Below are 18,566 nucleotides of genomic sequence, written 5' to 3' on the forward strand. Positions count from 1 at the left end.
AATAAAATGGCTACCTGCCTGTGAAAAGCCTGGTTAGCTGACAGCTTCTGGCTGTCCCACTCCTCACCAGTCTCTGGCCAATGTCAGAACAAGGTGGTAAGTGTACAGGGGCCTAGCCATTCCCATAGAACATGGGACTCTAATGAGCAATTTTTTCTCAGCAACTCCCCATCGGGCTGGCAGAGGCTTTGTCAGGTCTTTATAGTTTGATAGCTATCTCTATCCAATTTTACTCTCTACCCCCTTTTTACAACTGTTATTCCCCAGTAAAACGTGTACTCCTAATTCTGTCTTGGCATCTGCTTCTCAGAGATTTCAACTTTTCACTCCCAACATGGTGTAGAATCTACTGACCCATTTTTTTACAGATTTTTTTTTTTAAGAGGGGAAGGGAGGAAGAGGGAAACATCAGTGTGAGAGACATCGGTTGCCTCTCACAAGGCCCCCAACTGGGGACCTGGCCTGCAACCCAGGCATGTGCCCTGACTGGGAATCGAACCAGCAACCCTTTGGTTTGCAGGCCTGAGCTCAATCCACTGAGCTACACCAGCCAGGGTGGAGCCTTCTTCATAGATTCATCCTCCATCATGTCCTTCCCTTCAAGGTCTTTCAATCTCAAGGATCCCCCCGCCCTCTCTCCTCTCTTCAAGTGGTTTATCAGGATAACAGGACATCCATGAAGACCCATGTCTCTAAAAAGACAAAAGCAAAAGCTGCAAGGCCTCTTAAGGCCTAAGCTCTGAAACTCAGAATCTTCTGTCACATTCTGTTGGCCAAAGCTGGTCCAGAAGGCCAGCTCAGATTCAAGAAGAGAGGAGATGAGTTTTACCTGTTAACAGGAAGAGTGATAAAGTTACACTGCATAAAGGCATGTGGAATTGGAGGCATTGTTGTGGCTAACTCGGGAAAGTCTACCACAGCAGATACGAAGAAAAGTTAAGCAATGGAGTATTTGCAGCACTCATCTGCTCATAACTAGGCTTACACTCTGTTTTGACTAGAAGAGGTCTAGGTGAGTTTCCTTCCTCTCTGCAGTGCTTAGGGCTGTATGCAGACTAAGACTGAATAAGAAAGGAGCAGCTTTCTTTTGAGTAGAAAACTGGTCATGAGGAGTCTAGAATGAATCTATGTCAAAAAATAAGTGGCTCTCCTGTGCTCCTAAACTTTCCTAATTTACTACTGTAATAATTTACCCAAAGTGGATGTGAAAGCAAAGACTTCTGGGACCTGCCCTTCATCTGGTTGTTTTTCAGAAGTTCCTGTGTTATTTCTTCGGCTTCATCTGTAGGTGAGAGAAGGCAATCCAGGACTTAGAAATCTCAAATTCTACCAGATACTAAATTTCTCCTACTAGAAAACTTTTCCTTTCCTAGACAAAAATGCTTATACTGTTTAGGGGTTGACCTGCAGAATTCTGACTTGAAGGTGAATCAACCCCCTTCATCTTCTGGAAGGATATATCCATTACTCTCTTCCTCTCCCAAGACTATTAGATTTACTGCTATATAAATTTATATTTCACTTCTATATGTTCAGGACCTTGAAAGAAAGCTGTAACAAATGAGAAATTCAGATTTGTGAACAATGAAATGTTAATTTAATAGTTCTATAATGTAGCAATAATGGGGCTATTTTACTTTAGTAATAATGTTTGTCTAAACATAGGGCCACCCAGAATACATTCTGAATAAAAGTACAAAAGCATTCCTGGTTAAATTTTTTGAAGGTAGTTGCTAGACCAAGGTTATTAAGGAAGCAAAACCTCTTTGGTAGAGTAGTGTCCTTGAGCAGTCTTTCATGATCTCACATTAGCCAGCTTTCTCAAGAGTTTTTCAACTAGGAAGATAGCATTTTTGCTTCTCATTAAGTATAATCCTGAGAACTAAATGTCCAGAGATGCTCATGTGTGTGCATATTCACTTCTGTATCCTCTACTTCTAGGTTCATACAAAGCTACACATCTCAAAAGACAGATCTCAGTGTAAATTACATACTAAGTAACTTAAATTCAGAAAATGAGATGGAAATGAATATTTTAATCACTACTAAATCTCTACAGTACCTAGCACATATTAGTCACTCAGTGAATATTTACCGAATGGGTGTAACTGCCACATTCCACACACATACATGTTTTTTCTCAATAGCCCCTGTTCATATTCACCCCTTCCTTTTGATTGCTATCCATAACTAGGTTGTCAGCTAATTGAAATTCCTATCATCAAACACTTAGTTACAATAGGCTACTAACCAATAGGGAAGGGAATGGAGTAGGCTGCTCCCCAGAGGGCCCTGGGCCCTTTGTCTGAGACTTTAGCTCTCTCTTACAAGTAAGAACCTTAGGGAAGGTATTAGGGGAGGGTTTCAGCAGAATATTGTTCAGTTTTCCAGGTGTACTCTTTCAGGGTCACGATTCCTACTGATTGGCCAGTGCCAAGGCAGGGGGTCCTTGGTCATTGCAGCTGGTCCTGGCATCACCCACCTGGTTTTTGCTACTTTTCTGGGCCTGGAGTGGATATACAACTGAGGCCTAGATAGTGCTTGGCCAATTCAGCTGTCTGTCTCACTTTCCCTATTCCACTTGCCAAGGAATTTACCTAGCTTCTTACTATCCTGTCTCACATCACTTACATCACCTTCAGTGGAAACGCTATCAAACTATCACGAGAATTAGTGATCCTTCATTAAAAACCAAAACAAAATACATTTTTTTTTTTAGATAAAGGGGGAGGGAGGAAGAGGGAGAAAATAGCTATCGCCCTTCTATTTACCCCAATCCCCCACCCAGGAATGGAACTCACAACCTAGGCGTGTGCCTTGACCAGGAGTTGAACCAGCAACCTTTCTGGAGGACGCCCAACCCACCAAGCCACACTGGTTAGCGCAGTGATCTTTCACTTTAAACATCTGTACTACACGTGCTGTTCTACAGCACTGTCTTCCCATCATCTCTGGAGACTCATCTTATATTCAACATGGCCGCATGCGCGCCTATAAGCAACATGGCCGCTCTGCCAGACACCAACATGGCAACCACAGTCTCATTGCACCCGAAAGCACTAGAGAGCGCCAAACAACAACAAAACAATCCCCCATCCTGCCAACTCCTAAGATGGTTCCTGTTTTAGCTTCAAAGCTAGCGCTAAACCGGAAGTGACTTTCCATCCTAGCGCATCTGCCGATCACTTTCCGGTTAGCCTTTGGGTGCCCGTGTGAAATTGTTTCTTTTGTTTTTTTTTTGTTTTGTTTTGTTTTGTTTTTCCTGGAGCTGCAGCTGGGAGGTGCTAGTCAGCCGCGCCTGATTCGAGACTTGTCCAGCCTGGAAGACTAGGATGTCGGACACGTGGAGCTCTATTCAGGCCCACAAAAAACAACTGGACTCGCTGCGGGAGAGGCTGCAGCGAAGGCGGAAGCAGGACTCGGGGCACTTGGGTGAGGCGCGGGTCACGGTCCGTTCCTAGGGTTGGTGGGAGGGAACCCCGGAGAAAAAGCTCCCAAGTGTACGCCCTCCTCGAGGTAGCCTTTTTTTTTTTTTTTAACGGCTAGTGCATTGGTACTTGATTTCTCGCAGCAGCTCAGACGCTTCGCCTTCCTGCAAGTAGTAGAGGTTCCTTCTCACCCCGGGCCTTGGTTCTGTCAGTTCGCTTTCCCGGGACTAACGCCTGGGCACCACCCCGTCCCCTGGCCAATTCCTCTTAAGTCTCCAGGAACGTCGCGTTTGTTAGGTTTCTCAGCCTCGTTCCTTGATCTGAAAACCCTGTTTTGTTGTTGCTCCCATGGCGTTTTGTTATTCCCAAGGTTCTGGTGCTGGTTTGTAAGTGGGCTTTTCTTTGCGACTGTGGGCACCGTAAGAGCAAGCCCTGAACCTTACCATCCACAGTGCCAATCTCAGTGGCCCAAACGGAGTTGGCACTCATTGTTGCTAAAAGAGTTGAGGAACTGACATTGTTTCAGTCATTTACGTACTGAGTAAGAATCTGAAAACATTTGTTTTTTGTTTTTAAATTACTGGTCCTTACCACCTGTGTCACAGTCTTAAACAAGAAACCTCAAAAGATTTTCAAGTCCTACCCACCACCCATTCCCAGCACAATCCTTGAATTATTTAAGGCAAAGCAATTAAAAAGATCTATAAGAATAGTGAACCTCTGTACTACTATTGTAGTAGCTTGGGTCCAAGCTATGTGTTTCTCCATATATTTGAATCCATCACTAAGTCTTGTCTTGATACATATAATGTCCATGCCCATATTCTGGCCTGTGGAACTAGAAGACGTCCTGGCATAACTCTCATACCATTATAACCAAACAAATACCTACTGCATTTTTACAGTGTACATGAGTCTAGTTAGACGAAAATAAGCATGACATTGAGCCTACCCTCAAGGAATTTGAAATTTAGTTGGGGATAAAGTATTGATGCTTATAAAAAACTTAAATACAATATGATGCATGTAAAATGCCAAATGTATGAGTACACAATGAGTACAAGGAAAGGAGTAGTAACAAAGTTGGTTTAGTCAGTGAAAGCATTATGGAGGACTTGGCATTTGGAATTTGGTTTTGAGGGCTATCTAGGACTTAGATAATTAAAAAGAAGGGCAGGAAGAAGTACATGCAAGTCCTATAATCAAGGATTAATTAGTAGGCAAGCAAGCATTGGAGAAGTTACTGAATTAACCAAGAATCTTTTTCTCTATATATAAACTTCAGTTTCTTTGACCTCTTGTAGATCCAGTTTTCTCTATTTTTCTTATTTTTTGGTATCCTCTGTTTCAGAGTGTTTTATTTATGCATATCAATTTTAGATGAAAAATATAACAATTATACCACTGTCATAGACAAATGACCTAATTGATTTTTTTAAAAAATTTATTGATGTTAGAAGGGGGAGGAAAAGAGAGAGAGAGAAATGTCAATTTGTTGTTTCACGTATTCATACATTCATTGGTTGATTCTTGTACATGCCTTGTCTGTGCCCTGACTGGGGATGAAATCCGCAACCTTAGTGTATGGGGACAATACTCTAACCTACTGAGCTAGTGGGCCAGGACCCCCAATTACTTCTTAATTTATCGTAGACTCATCTTACTGGGCTTAAGTATTTCATCAGCTTTTTCAAGAACAGCATTCTGAAAGGATACGATTAGAGGCATTTCTACTATATATTGGTGTGTGTTCCTGAAAAACTTTGTTTTCTGCAAAAGCCTGCATTAAAAATTGCTGGGCTTGGGTGGTGAACACAAAACAATATACAGATGATGTATTGTAGAATTGTACACCTGAAACTGATGTAATTTTATTAACCAATATCACCACAATAAATTCAATAAAAAGTAAAAAAAAAAATAAACAATGGCCAGTTAGTTCAGTAGCTTAGAGCATTATCCTGATACGCCAAGGTTCTGGGTTCAATCCCTGGTCAGGGCATGTACAAGAATCAACCAATGAATTTATGAATAAGTGGAACAACAAGTTAATGTTTCTGAAAGAAAAAATAAGTAACAAAATTAAAAAATAAAAATAGAGCTTGTAGAAAAAATAGGTTTAGAGCCCTTATAATATATTACTACAAATGCTTTAGCATAGTTAAATTTCCCTTGGTGTTTTGACTTATAATTAAAGTCATCCCATCCCCATAGCCTATACTATGGGGCTCCTACTTTTGCTTTTATTCATGAATCTTTTTGTTTAGTCAAGGGAAATGCCTTTGCTGTTTCTTCCTCTAGACTGGCAATAGGTAGCTTCCCAGATAGCTTAACACAGTGCAAAGTGTAGCACTTATTTTTTAAAGATTTTATTTATTTATTTTAGAGAGTGGAAAGAAGGGAAAAAGAGAGGGAGAGAAATATCAGTGTGTGGTTGCCTGTCCCACACCCATTGAGCCACACCAGCCAGGGCAAGTGTAGCATTTCTGGAAACCATCAAATCAACCACTTAATTTTTTTAAAAAGGCATTCTGTAGGTTTTGAGACCTTTATTCCTTAAGGTGTTCATATTTTGCCAATTTTTTCTTTAACTATTAGAATATTTGCTCCTGACCTCTTCAAAACATAAATATGATGAGAAAAATCATGTGTGAACCAACAAGTGTTTTTTAAAGATTTTACTTATTTATTTTTAGAGAGAGGGGAAGGGAAGGAGAAAGAGAGGGAAAGAAACATTGATCTGTTACCTCTCTTAATGCACCTAGACGGGGGATCAAACCCGCAACCCAGGCATGTGTCCTGACTGGAAATCCAGGGACCCCTCACTTTAGGGAACAATGTCCAACCAAATGAGCCACATGGGTCAGGGCTGAACCAATGAGTTTTTCATGTTATTCTGACATTCCCTTATTTACCCATTGCATATGAGCTGTTTTGCATTGAATAAGTACATTGTAGCAAAACAGATCATACTTGGGTAATATTTGAGAGATGTGGGAGAAACATCTGTTCTATGGAGCCTGTTGCACATGTCCTTCAAGTGGTCATTAGGAAAGCAGCAGTGGGATGTGGGCCATCCTAGTGAGTTGCTTAATCAGCAAAAAAGTAGAGGGGCTAATGGTTCTATTTTATAACTAGAAACTTGTCAGTTGATACTTTTGGACACTAGATTATTGAGTTTTCAGTGTACATATTTCAGTAAGAGGTAATGTATGTAGTTTGTTCTGTCACTTCCCCCGCCCCTGCCCCTACACATGGATAGTCTATCATTCTATTTTAAGTCCTCTGGGCCTCGTTTGCATGTAGAAAGATGTGACAGCCGTAAGCACATTTCTTGTAGGGATAGTTTTTTAATTTCAGTATAGAAAAATTTGTTTTCTTTACATCAGCAGCAATCTGTAAAGGGAGACCTGAGGATTCAAGTAGTTGTTTCCTTTAACAAAGTGATCTACAAAATTTTTAAAAAATCATAACACCAGTGTATTGCATCTTTGACTACTTTGTGTTCAGCTTTATCTTTATCATTTTTGTGACAAATGACATCTGTAGTTTTGTTTGTTTTTGGATATAATTGTTCCTCACGATACTTCTTTACACTTCTTCATTTCTAAATTCCTATTCTTTATGTGGATGATTCTAATTACTCTTGGTCATTTTAACTTCCACTTCACTTTTTCGTGGTTACTAACCATACTTTAGTATTAACCAAACTTTGTGCCATGTGGAGACTTAACCACTGGAGCCTTAATTTCATCCAGATCCCTGCTAAGCATGTTTAATAATTTTAATGAGATTGTATTCTCCCTTGAATGTAATTTTCTTTTTTTGGATATAAGTACCTCTTGGGTTATGTGTCCATCTTGATTATATGTGGTTAAGAATCCTAATACATCTACCTAATAATATGGTTAAAACTCCTATGAAAGTATTTTGAGATTGTGATTAAATATATGTTGTCTTCTGTCCCAGAGCCTTGGCTGGCCCATTTTGTACTATGAGAATAGGTGGAAGTGAAACACAAATTAATCCAGCCTGTCACTGCTCTTTCTTTCAATTATTTTGATTATTCCAAAGAATATATTTCTTTCATTAGGAACCTTAGGAAAATGTTGTGAAATATACTTTATTAGTTTACTAATCAAGTTGTTATGTAAGATAATTCAAAATACATGGTTAAAGTTCACATCAATCAGGGTTTTTTTTTTCTCACAGGAAATAAAAATTTTCCTACCACTCTGGTTTTTATAGCATTACTGAAATGTCATACTTGAAATTGTTTACTACTGAGCTCAATGTTAAAAGACAAGGATATTAAATGACTAAAATGTATCCATGTCATTAATGAATGCAAAATAGTACAGCCAAAGAATCATTGGGAGACCTTTGTTAACTTGTCATTTTAAAGCGCAACTTTTTAAAATTTTGTCAAAATATGCATAATATGCAATTTATCATCTTAACCATTTTTAATTATACAGTTCTGTAGTTTGAAGTACAGTCACATTGTTGGGCAACCAATGTTCAGAATTTTTTTATCTTGTAAACCGAAACTCTGTACCTGTTCAGCAATAACTCCCTATTCTTCCTGCCTGCTAGTTTGTGGCAACCCACCATTCTACATTCTGTTTCTATGAGTTTGACTACTCTAGATAGCTATGAGTAGAATTGTAAAGTATTTGTCTTTTTATGACTGGCTTATTTCACTTAGCAAAATGTCATCAAGGTTCATCTGTGTTGTAGCATATGCCAGAATTTCTTTTTTAAGGCTAAATAATACTCTACTGCATGTTTATACCACATTTATTTATCCATTTAGTCATCGGTAAACACTAGGTTGCTTCTGCCTTTTAGTGATTGTGAATAATACTGCTGTCAAAATGGGTGTACAAGTATGTTTTTGAGACATTTTTCAAATCTTGGAGGTATATACCCAGAATTGGAAATGCTGGATCATATCGTACAAGTTTCTCCATTATCTGAAAGTAGAGTGTTCCTATGAAACCTTTTCTAAGACAAAATGGCTTAAAGTGAAGAAGCAGTTAGCTTAAAACATATCAGGCCACTTTCACTTTTTGTCTTTTTTCATAAAAGCAAAAATCTCTGGATTTCTTTTAGTTAGCAAAAATAAGTACTAATGTAGGTCTTTCCTAAAAACCAAGTGGCGTAAAGCAAACTTTCAAATAGCAGGGCAGCCCTGGTCAGGTGGCTCAGCTGATTGGAGTATCCTCCCTTACACCAAAAGGTTGAGGGTTCAATCCCCCAGTAGGGCACATACCGAGGTTGTGGGTTTGATCCTTGGTTGGAGTATATGGGGGAGGCAGCAGTCAATATGTCTCTCTCACATGATGTTTCTCTCTCTATCAAATCAATAAACATATCCTTGGGGGAGGATTTTTTTAAAAAATGGGGCATAACTGTAATTCTATTTTCAATTTTTTGAGGAACCACTATACTATTTTTCATAGAGATCAAGTATAGCTTTTTGAAATGAAGATTATTACTTTTAATAAATCTTTATTTTAATTGAAACAAAATAGACTTGGCAAAGCTTAGCACATGGTAAATATTTGAACTGCTCACTATTTTTCTCAATGAAATAATTTTTGATAATCTTTATTTTAATTTAAACAAAATAGATTTGGCAAAGCTTAGCACATGGTAAATATGTGAACTGCTCAATATACTTACTTCATTAATGAGATTGAAGATTGCATGTAGATGTTGATATATTATAGGAGTCAGCAAATTAGTAGACTGACTTTGGTTTTATATCTTCAAGCTAATGCTTTGTTTATATGCAGTGGAGCTTGTAACCAAAGCATGGAATCAAGTATTATGTATTACTTTGCTGAACACAACACATACAGTTTTCATTAGAAGCAGAGTGTCGGCACAGTAGAAATAGTCAGTAAATACACTGAATTAATAATGAACAAATCCTTTTTGGAGTTGGAACCCAGCTGTTCTTGTTCATGTTCTGGACATTACCCCACTTTTTTTTAAGGTTTTATTTATTTATTTTTAGAGAGAGAGGAAGGAAGGGAGAAAGAGAGGGAGAGAAACATCAGTGTACGATTGCCTCTTGCGCACCCCCTACTGGGGATCTGGCCTGCAGCCCAAGCAAGTGCCCTGACTGGGAATTAAACCGGTGACCCTTTGCTTCACAGGCTCACACTCAATCCATTGAGCTACACCAGCCAGGGCTAGATATTACCCTACTTTAAGAATGATAAAACATTAGAATGATTTCCCCAAATGTATATATACATACGTATTATTATTCATGTACATGCAAACATACAAAAATTTGCATGTGACCTCATGGAATTCACAGAGTTGCTAAAGCCCATTCATAAATTGCAGTTGCATTAATTAGCTGTTAAATTTTGTTCACAACATTGAACAAGATCCCTCTCCTTCCACTAACCTTAAAAGAGATATTTTAAAGAGCTGTATTAAAACAAGTGATTAGTCAAATTACAAAAGAGAAAAAAAGTCAATATCTGTTTATAGAGATTGAAAATATATATTAAAGTGGTTTATTTTATAGACTTCTTGCTCATTTTAAGAAAAATTATACATTACTCAAAGAACATCTAAATTTGGTCACTAATTGGAGAAAGTATAATGTTTATGTGATTACATCCTTAATAGTATGAGTAGGTTAATTATAAAAACACATTTTCTTGAACACACAATGAACTATACAGATCTATCTTGTATTATAAAGTTGTGTACCTGAGACATATAATGTTATTAACCTATGTTACTTTAATAAATTTGATTTCTTAAAAAAGCACATTTTCAGTTTATTGACCCTAAACCTGGAGTAAAATCACTATTTTTCTCAATGAAATAATTTTTGATAAGGTGTATAAAGTTTAGATTAAAAAGTGTAGTTTGTTTTAGAAATAGCAAATAACTTATATGAAAAGTTGATAGAAATCTTTATGAAAGAAATTGAGAGCATTGACATCTAACCAAATTTATATAGTTATTTTAAATATCATAATAACAGATATAACCATGTTAAATGGATTGCTTTTTTCCCTTGAACTATTCACTCCTGGCTTCATTTAAAATAAAGTTAATGGAGAAAACATTTATAAAAAAATACTGTGGTATCATTGCATATTTAAGCCAAGTAGCTCAAGAACTCTGTGTGTGTGTGTGTGTGTGTGTGTGTGTGTGGCAGTAATGAAAAATAATATGGTAGTGAATAAGTATGTTCCCAAACAGAATTCTGATTAAACTATATAAATAGGAATGTTTTTGAAATGCTGAAAATTTGAAATCTTGGAATAACTTGGCATTTATTTTAATCAATGACACTTTCATTATTTTCTTTTAAGTTACATGGGCAAGAAACAAGCAAAATCAGTTTGTAATAGGTCTTCACAAAAGACATATAGATGATCAGCAGGTATATGAAAAGATATTCACCATTACTAATCACTAGGGAAATGCAAATCAAAACCATAATGAGATATTACCCCATAATTCTTAGGGTGACTATTATTAAAAAATGAAAAGATAACAAATGTTGGTAAAGAGAAAAGGGGACCCTGATTCACTACTGGTGGGAATGTAAATTGAGATAGCTATTATGGAAGACAATATAGAGGTTCCTCAAAAAAAAAAGTACAATTGCCATAAGCTCCAGCAATTCCACTTCTGGGTAATCAAAATAATTGAAATCAGGATCCTGGATCTTGGAGAGATACCTGCACAGTCATGTTCACTGCAGGATTATTTCCAGTAGCCAAGATGTGAAACAACCTAAATGTTGTCAATATATTTAATACACATTTTTTGCTTAAGTCAGTTGCTCTCAAACTCTCACCCTGACCTTCAGAGTGCTTCCATGACCCTTCTGTGTTTGTAACATCTCTTTGTCAAAACCAGGGAATTTTTATGAGTTCGTCTGAGTTCTGGTCTCTTTAAGATTCAGCAGAATGTAGAAGAATCATAGGCAAGGTGAAGAAAGTTATGTCACTTACTTAACATTCCAGGTAATACGGAATCATGAAGTCTATTTTCCAAATAGGGTGTAACTTATTTTCATAAAATGTAACTATTCCAGCAAGGTGTTTGGTGTAGTTCATTCAGCTCCATTGTCCTTGGAATTTCTGAGTCAATTTTTACTAAAGTCAGCCCTGGCTGATGTGGCTCAGTGGATTGAGTGTCAGCTTGTGAACCAAAGGGTTGCCAGTTTGATTTCCAGTCAGGGCACATGCCTGGATTGCAGGCTGGGTCCCCAGTAGAGGGTATGTGGGGCAACCATACATTGATGTTTCTCACTCTCTTCCTCTTCCTCTAAAAATAAATAAATGAAATCTTTAAAAAAATTTACTCAAGTCAGTTCCATTAGAGTAGAAATTTCCAAGTAACCAGAATATTTCTAAATGTAAACTAATGGCTCATTTTTATCTTATGATATTTAATTTAACAGAATTCCAGGATAGGTTGTGAGTTTAATATTTTATTTATATTTTAACTAAATAAGCACAGATACTAGGCTTTCCCAAAGGCAATTTTTTGTCTTAATTTTAGTTTCTTAAGTCTTATTAAGGTTATGATGGCTACCCACCTTATGAATTAGAAGAGAAGGTGATACAAATGCAGTCAGGAAATATCATTTTGTGACTAGGCTTCAGCAAAGTTTTTTAAGATTTTTGTGTTTGTTGTTAAAGGTCACATCATTCTAACCTCTAACACTGTCATTTGATGTACCTTCTGATGACCAGTGGCCTTAATTCATAAAAATTCAAACTCCATTCCTCAAAAAGATTTAATCACAGCTTATGAAAATATTTCTGGCTTATAAATTCAGGTTGATTATATCAGTTGTCATTTAGAGTGACTTGAATGCGGGTGGTATGGATATTTAAATCTACCATGCTTCTAATTTATTTCCTTTGAAGCACAGCAGGGACAAGGAATTAGGAAAACTCTGATCCAATAAAAAAAAAAGGCAAGCTGTTCCCAGAAAATCGAGGATTATCCTGGCAAAGCAGTGAATGCTTAAACATGATTGAGGAAAAGTTATGTAGTGTTAAATTTGGTTAGAGGATTTCCTGCATGAAATTAAAGAACTGTATGCTGTGAATGCTGGAGAACTTGATTCCTGAGGAATATATAGACTGACAGTGATTGCCCTTTTTCAGTTTACATTCTCTTTGTTACTAGATCTACGGAATCCAGAGGCAGCACTGTCTCCGACTTTTCGCAGTGACAGCCCAGTGCCTATTGTACCCACTTCTGGTGGCTCTAAGCCCAGCACAGCTTCAGCAGTTCCTGAATTAGCTACAGACCCTGAATTGGAGAAGAAGTTGCTACACCACCTCTCTGATCTAGCCCTAACATTGCCCACCGATGCTGTGTCCATCTGTCTTGCCATATCCACGGTAATGACCTGATAAGACAGGATTGGGATCTACCATTTCTTTTCTCTAGTTCATGGTCAGTGTCTTATTGCCCTCTCCTCCTTCCCTAGCCAGATGCACCTGCTACTCAAGATGGGGTGGAAAGCCTCCTACAGAAGTTTGCAGCTCAGGAGTTGATTGAGGTAAAGCGAGGTCTCCTACAAGATGATGCACATCCTACTCTTGTGACCTATGCTGATCATTCCAAGCTCTCTGCCATGATGGGTGCTGTGGCAGAAAAGAAAGGCCCTGGGGAGGTAACAGGGACTAGCACAGGGCAGAAGCGGCGTGCAGAACAGGATTCGACCACAGTAGCTGCCTTTGCTAGCTCCTTAGCCTCTGGTCTGGCCTCTTCAGCGTCAGAAGCAGCCAAGGAGCCAACGAAAAAATCAAGGAAACATGCTGCCTCAGATGTTGATCTGGAGATAGAAAGCCTTCTGAACCAACAGTCTACTAAGGAACAACAGAGCAAGAAGGTAGGGGCAGATGGAAATGCTTTCACACATATACTTTCAATTATAGCTTTGGTTGAAAGGAATTTACCTCTAGGACAAGGAACAATTCTTAGAGCTGAAGGCTTAGAGCAGCGGTTCTCAACTGGGGATGATTTTGTCCTCCCTCCTTGAAGAGGATGTGGCAATGTCTGGAGACATTTTTTAGTTGTCACAACACAGGGGAGTGATGTAGGCATCTAGTGGGTGAGAAACAAGGGATGCTGCTGAACATCCTACAGTTGTAGTAGGACAACTCCCACACAACAAAGAATTATCAAGCCCAAAATGTCAGTAATGCCAATGTTGAGAAACTCTGATTTAGAGAGTCTTTGTCATTGGATCTGTTTGGAAAAATCATGAAATAAAAAGAAGAGGAATCCAGCCCTGGCTGGGTAGCTCAGTTAGTTAGAACATTGTTCTAATACGCCAAGGTTTCAGATTCGATCCTCAGTCAGGGCACATAGAAGAGTCAGCCAATGAATGCATAAATAAATGGAATAACAAATTGCTATTTTTTTTCTCTCTCTACCCACCCCTTCCATTCTCTCTAAAAATCAATAAAATTGAAAAAGAAGAGAAATCCAAATACAAAAGTAATAATAGAAGGAGATGAATGGCAATGAATACTGAAAGGTAGTCATATGGACCAATAATTATGGACATTGATTAAACAATGTGAATTGACCGTACAGCAGGTCCTCAAATACAGTCCTTTCCTGTAATGCTATTTTGTCATAGCACTGATGAGAGACCTTAGGAACTTAACTTTTGTATATATCAATTATCCTGTAGTGAAATTGGTTTTGTTACACACTATTTCACTTAGTCAAAGAACCTATCGATGGTGTTGACAACTTAACTGTATAGTGGTTCTCAGTGTAAATATTGGACCCATATAAGTTCTCGTCCATTTGCTACTTCTAACTGGGTGACTTTAACAAGTTAACTTCTTTTGAGCCTTAGTCTTCTTATCTGTAATGTGAGGATAACCAGAGTATCATCCTAAACAGTAAAGTGCTTCACATTGTGCCTTGGTTCAGTACCTAATGTGAGTGGTTTTCGTAGGCATTATTGTCAAGTAGAATTTACAGAGGTGATTTAAGGCTAATTTTACCTACAAACCCTGTTAAGTCTAAGGCTTCTTGTCACAGGTCAGCCAGGAGATCCTAGAGCTATTAAATACTACAACAGCCAAGGAACAATCCATTGTTGAAAAGTTTCGGTCACGAGGTCGAGCCCAAGTGCAAGAATTCTGTGATTATGGAACCAAGGAGGAGTGCATGAAAGCCAGTGATGCTGATCGGCCTTGTCGCAAGCTTCACTTCAGGTCTTTTGGGAGGGAAATGGGTGGGGTGGGTCCCTGGGAGCAGTCGTTCCTTTTCAGCACATTGTTTCCAGTCATTGGGGTTATGCCCTAGGGTTTAACCCTGTTATTAAATGGTTTTAACATGGTTTGTATAAGACCTCTGGACTCTGCAGTATACTTCTAGAAGTAGTGTTCTGTGGGAGGGAGTACAAATAAATAAATGAATGGACTTCCAAATAAATGCCAGTTGTCTTTTTTAATGCCCCTTTCTTACAATAGCAAGGCATCTCTGTCTCTGAGCCCCAATGGAAGTTAAAGCTCTTTGGAAGGAAGATAATCTTAGGAGTAACAGGACTCTGGATTCTTAGGTCAGTGTTATACTACTATAACCAGCAAGCCCTTCCTTCCATAAGTGAGTTATGTCTTTGCTCAGAGAATGATTAAAACTCTTGTTCAGTATGAATTATGGATTTCCATGTCACCTACCTCCCCCTTCTCTGAAAACTCTTGGAGGAAGCTCTAAAGATAGAAAATTAGGAGAGGGGAAGAGATAGGGAACTTTGAACCAATTTGGACTTGAACTGTGGGCTCTACTCTGGAACATCATCTCGATCCTGATTCTCCATTTTTATTTCCCCAGACGAATCATCAATAAACACACTGATGAATCATTAGGTGATTGCTCTTTCCTTAACACATGTTTCCACATGGATACCTGCAAATATGTTCACTATGAAATTGATGCTTGCATGGATCCTGAGGCTCCTGGGAGCAAAGACCATACACCAAGCCAGGAGCTTGCTCTTACACAGAGTGTTGGAGGTGACTCCAGTGCAGATCGACTCTTCCCACCTCAGGTATCTGTCAGCTCAGAACCTTATCTCAATTTATGAACTTAATCTAATAGGGCAGCCAAGCATGTAGGAAAGCAGGGCATAATTAGTAATCTTATCTTGCTGATTGGGAATGGAGTGGGACAGATATGCTTATAAGGGAGTAGGAAAATCAAATGGAAAAGAGGGACTGGGGCCATGAATCTGAGAGTGGAGGAAGGGAAGATGACCAAATGCCACCTCATGCAGTGGATCTGTTGTGATATCCGCTACCTGGACGTCAGTATCTTGGGCAAGTTTGCAGTTGTGATGGCTGACCCACCCTGGGATATTCACATGGAGCTGCCCTATGGGACCCTGACAGATGATGAGATGCGCAGGCTCAACATACCAGTACTGCAGGATGATGGCTTTCTCTTCCTCTGGGTCACAGGCAGGTAATACAGTTCAAAGATACATAGTTATGGGCAGATATAGTACAGAGTGAGTACTGGGTGGGGATAAAATCCTGGGTTTTCCTATACATGCTACTAAATATATGACTGGGTCAGCCTTTTTTCCTCCTGAGAACTAATGCTATTTATAACAAATCATAACTTGAGTTCTATTTAACTCTTCATTTGTTCATTGTGAAAGGTAAGGCCATTAAGAATAGTTACTGTTTTATCTTTATATTCTTAGGTCCATCCTGTTGCCCAAATGGTGTCACGCATGTAAATGTTCACTGAAGGCCTACCGCAAACAGTATTTAACATATATCTTGGAGAGAGAAAATATGGGCATGCAAGTAGCTGTTTAACCCTTCTTTCTTTCTAGGGCCATGGAGTTGGGCAGAGAATGTCTGAACCTCTGGGGGTAAGTAGCAATAGTGTTGCTTTCTTTTGAGGGAAATACATACCTGCTATAGTTGAGATACATGTTTATTTCTCCTATGATTCCCTGCCTCTGTAGAGTAGATACTACCCCTAAACTGTGGAAGTGTGATTAAAGCTCTAGTTCTTTATGTCCCACAGTTATGAACGGGTAGATGAAATTATCTGGGTGAAGACAAATCAGCTGCAACGCATCATTCGGACAGGCCGCACAGGTCACTGGTTAAACCATGGGAAGGAACACTGCTTGGTGAGCAGCAGTGGGGTTCAATTCATTAGGTGGACCAAAAAGAGAAATTGTTTTGATTTTTTATTGAGAAAAAGTTCAAATGTTGGGTTTCCTAAGGTAATCTCTTCTCTGTGGTGAGCAGGTTGGTGTCAAAGGAAATCCCCAAGGCTTCAACCAAGGTCTGGATTGTGACGTGATTGTAGCTGAGGTATGTGCTTCCTGGAGCATCCCAAGCTTCTACATTTTAATTAGTATTAGTTATTGAGGTCAGAGGAATTCTTGTCCCACATTTTGTCATTTGGATCTTAAACATAAATGGAAAAGGCTAGAACTGCACTCTTGGGTAACTTAGAAGTAGCTGGACCCTTTATTTCCTAGGTTCGTTCCACCAGTCATAAACCAGATGAAATCTATGGCATGATTGAAAGACTGTCCCCTGGCACTCGCAAGATTGAATTATTTGGACGACCTCACAATGTGCAACCCAACTGGTAAGGTGACCAAAGAACTTGCTAGCCCCCAAGGGCAAAACTGTTAATAGTCAAGGACATTAAGTTCATAGAGCTTCACATCATATTGCAGTATTCTGCAAATGGGCTTTGGAGGGTTCATAAATCATCTAAGCTTGTATTTTAGACTGTTTCATAGAATTCTGTAACATTCATTGGAAACCCCACAGGTTTTAGGATTCAAATCAATGTTCTCTCAGTTCCACTCTCTTAGAAGCTAAAGATACTCCTCAGTTACTCTATGGATGTTTTCAGTCTGTCCCCTCGTGGTGACTAAGGATCTAATCTGTCAACAATTTTAACATCTTTCATCCTGTTACTAGAGCCTTAACAGTCTGTGCTGCTAGGATTTTACTTATCCAATAAATATTCATGGGCAGCAACAACTTTGTGAAGTAGACCTGGTTAGCCATCAGTTATTAACCCTTAAGTAATAGATTCTGCCTGTTTTAACACCAAAATCTGTGCCCAATTCCTAACTAGTCATGCTGCCCCATATACTATTCTAATATTAAGTTATTTTAAAAGAATTGGCACGAATATTTGATGAAATGATGGGCAGTCTTAATAAAAGGTATGTATCTTTTGACAATACTAAGGCCTTTTAATTCCAGAAATTTTGGCTTGTTTTATCTTTCCCCTTGCTTCAGGATCACCCTTGGAAACCAACTGGATGGGATCCACCTACTAGACCCTGATGTGGTTGCCCGGTTCAAGCAGAGGTATCCAGATGGTATCATCTCCAAACCTAAAAATCTATAGAATCACTTCCTTACAGAACTAAGCATCCATAGTTGTGGCTCTGCAGGCTGCATCTAAAGAGTCATATTTTATACAATAGCTGTTTTCCTTATTTAAATAAAAGTTTGTATTGTAGACTTTGAGATCAAATTTTGGCTTTGCCACTTAACAGTGTGTAATCTCTTGTAATCTCAGTATGATTCCTGATATGTGAACAGGAAATACTACCTACTTCATTGGGTTTGTAAGGGTTCAAACTAAATGAATGCGTGGGACACATTAAAACATTGATTATACAATACAGGATGAAAGTGATTAGCAATTAGAACTACATGAACATAGTAATGAAGGGGATGGAGTCTCTGGGACAGCACTTCTCAAGGTAAACTCTGAGCTTGACTTCAGATTATCATCACTAGGGCTACCAATCTCTAAACATTTGCTTATTCCATTACAGCTATGTGGCTTTGCTAGTCTATTCCCTGGGTTATTTTCAAGAACTGTGAAATAAGTACATTTTAGATTAAATTTTAAGTAATTGTCTAGGGTGTGCAGAGAATTAGCTTCTATATATTATGTAAGTGAAAACACCTTTGACCTGTCTTTTAAAAGCTATTTCATCAAACACAAGTGAACACAACTTCAGACTTTGTAGAGTTCTGCCTTTTACATTCAGAAACTGTGATAATTGAGATAAGAAAGGACACTGACTACATAAGTAATATTTGT

General features: G+C 38.5%; 1 protein-coding gene across 1 annotated transcript; it reads left to right on the plus strand.

Annotated features, from left to right (window-relative positions):
• The first annotated feature begins 3,185 nt into the window (after nt 1-3,185).
• METTL3 (methyltransferase 3, N6-adenosine-methyltransferase complex catalytic subunit) lies at nt 3,186-17,972 on the plus strand. The gene is made up of 11 exons (XM_045822808.1): nt 3,186-3,432; nt 12,618-12,835; nt 12,925-13,329; nt 14,499-14,674; nt 15,294-15,510; nt 15,736-15,923; nt 16,303-16,341; nt 16,500-16,608; nt 16,730-16,795; nt 16,966-17,078; nt 17,747-17,972. The coding sequence occupies exons 1-11, from the start codon at nt 3,333-3,335 to the stop codon at nt 17,856-17,858; spliced, it is 1,743 nt and encodes a 580-aa protein (XP_045678764.1). The 5' UTR covers nt 3,186-3,332; the 3' UTR covers nt 17,859-17,972.
• The last annotated feature ends 594 nt before the right edge of the window (nt 17,973-18,566 follow it).

Source organism: Phyllostomus hastatus, unplaced genomic scaffold (genome assembly GCF_019186645.2).
Source record: "Phyllostomus hastatus isolate PE091 unplaced genomic scaffold, TTU_PhHast_1.1 phas_scaffold_501, whole genome shotgun sequence".
NCBI classification, from domain to species: domain Eukaryota; kingdom Metazoa; phylum Chordata; class Mammalia; order Chiroptera; family Phyllostomidae; genus Phyllostomus; species Phyllostomus hastatus.

Excerpts from the sequence above, each read along its gene's own strand:
- METTL3 (XM_045822808.1), top strand. The coding sequence starts at position 3,333 with ATGTCGGACACGTGGAGCTCTATTCAGGCCCACAAAAAACAACTGGAC. Across the intron at positions 3,433-12,617 it reads GCAGGACTCGGGGCACTTGG|ATCTACGGAATCCAGAGGCA; the intron begins GTGAGGCGCGGG and ends CTTTGTTACTAG. Across the intron at positions 16,342-16,499 it reads GAATGTCTGAACCTCTGGGG|TTATGAACGGGTAGATGAAA; the intron begins GTAAGTAGCAAT and ends TATGTCCCACAG.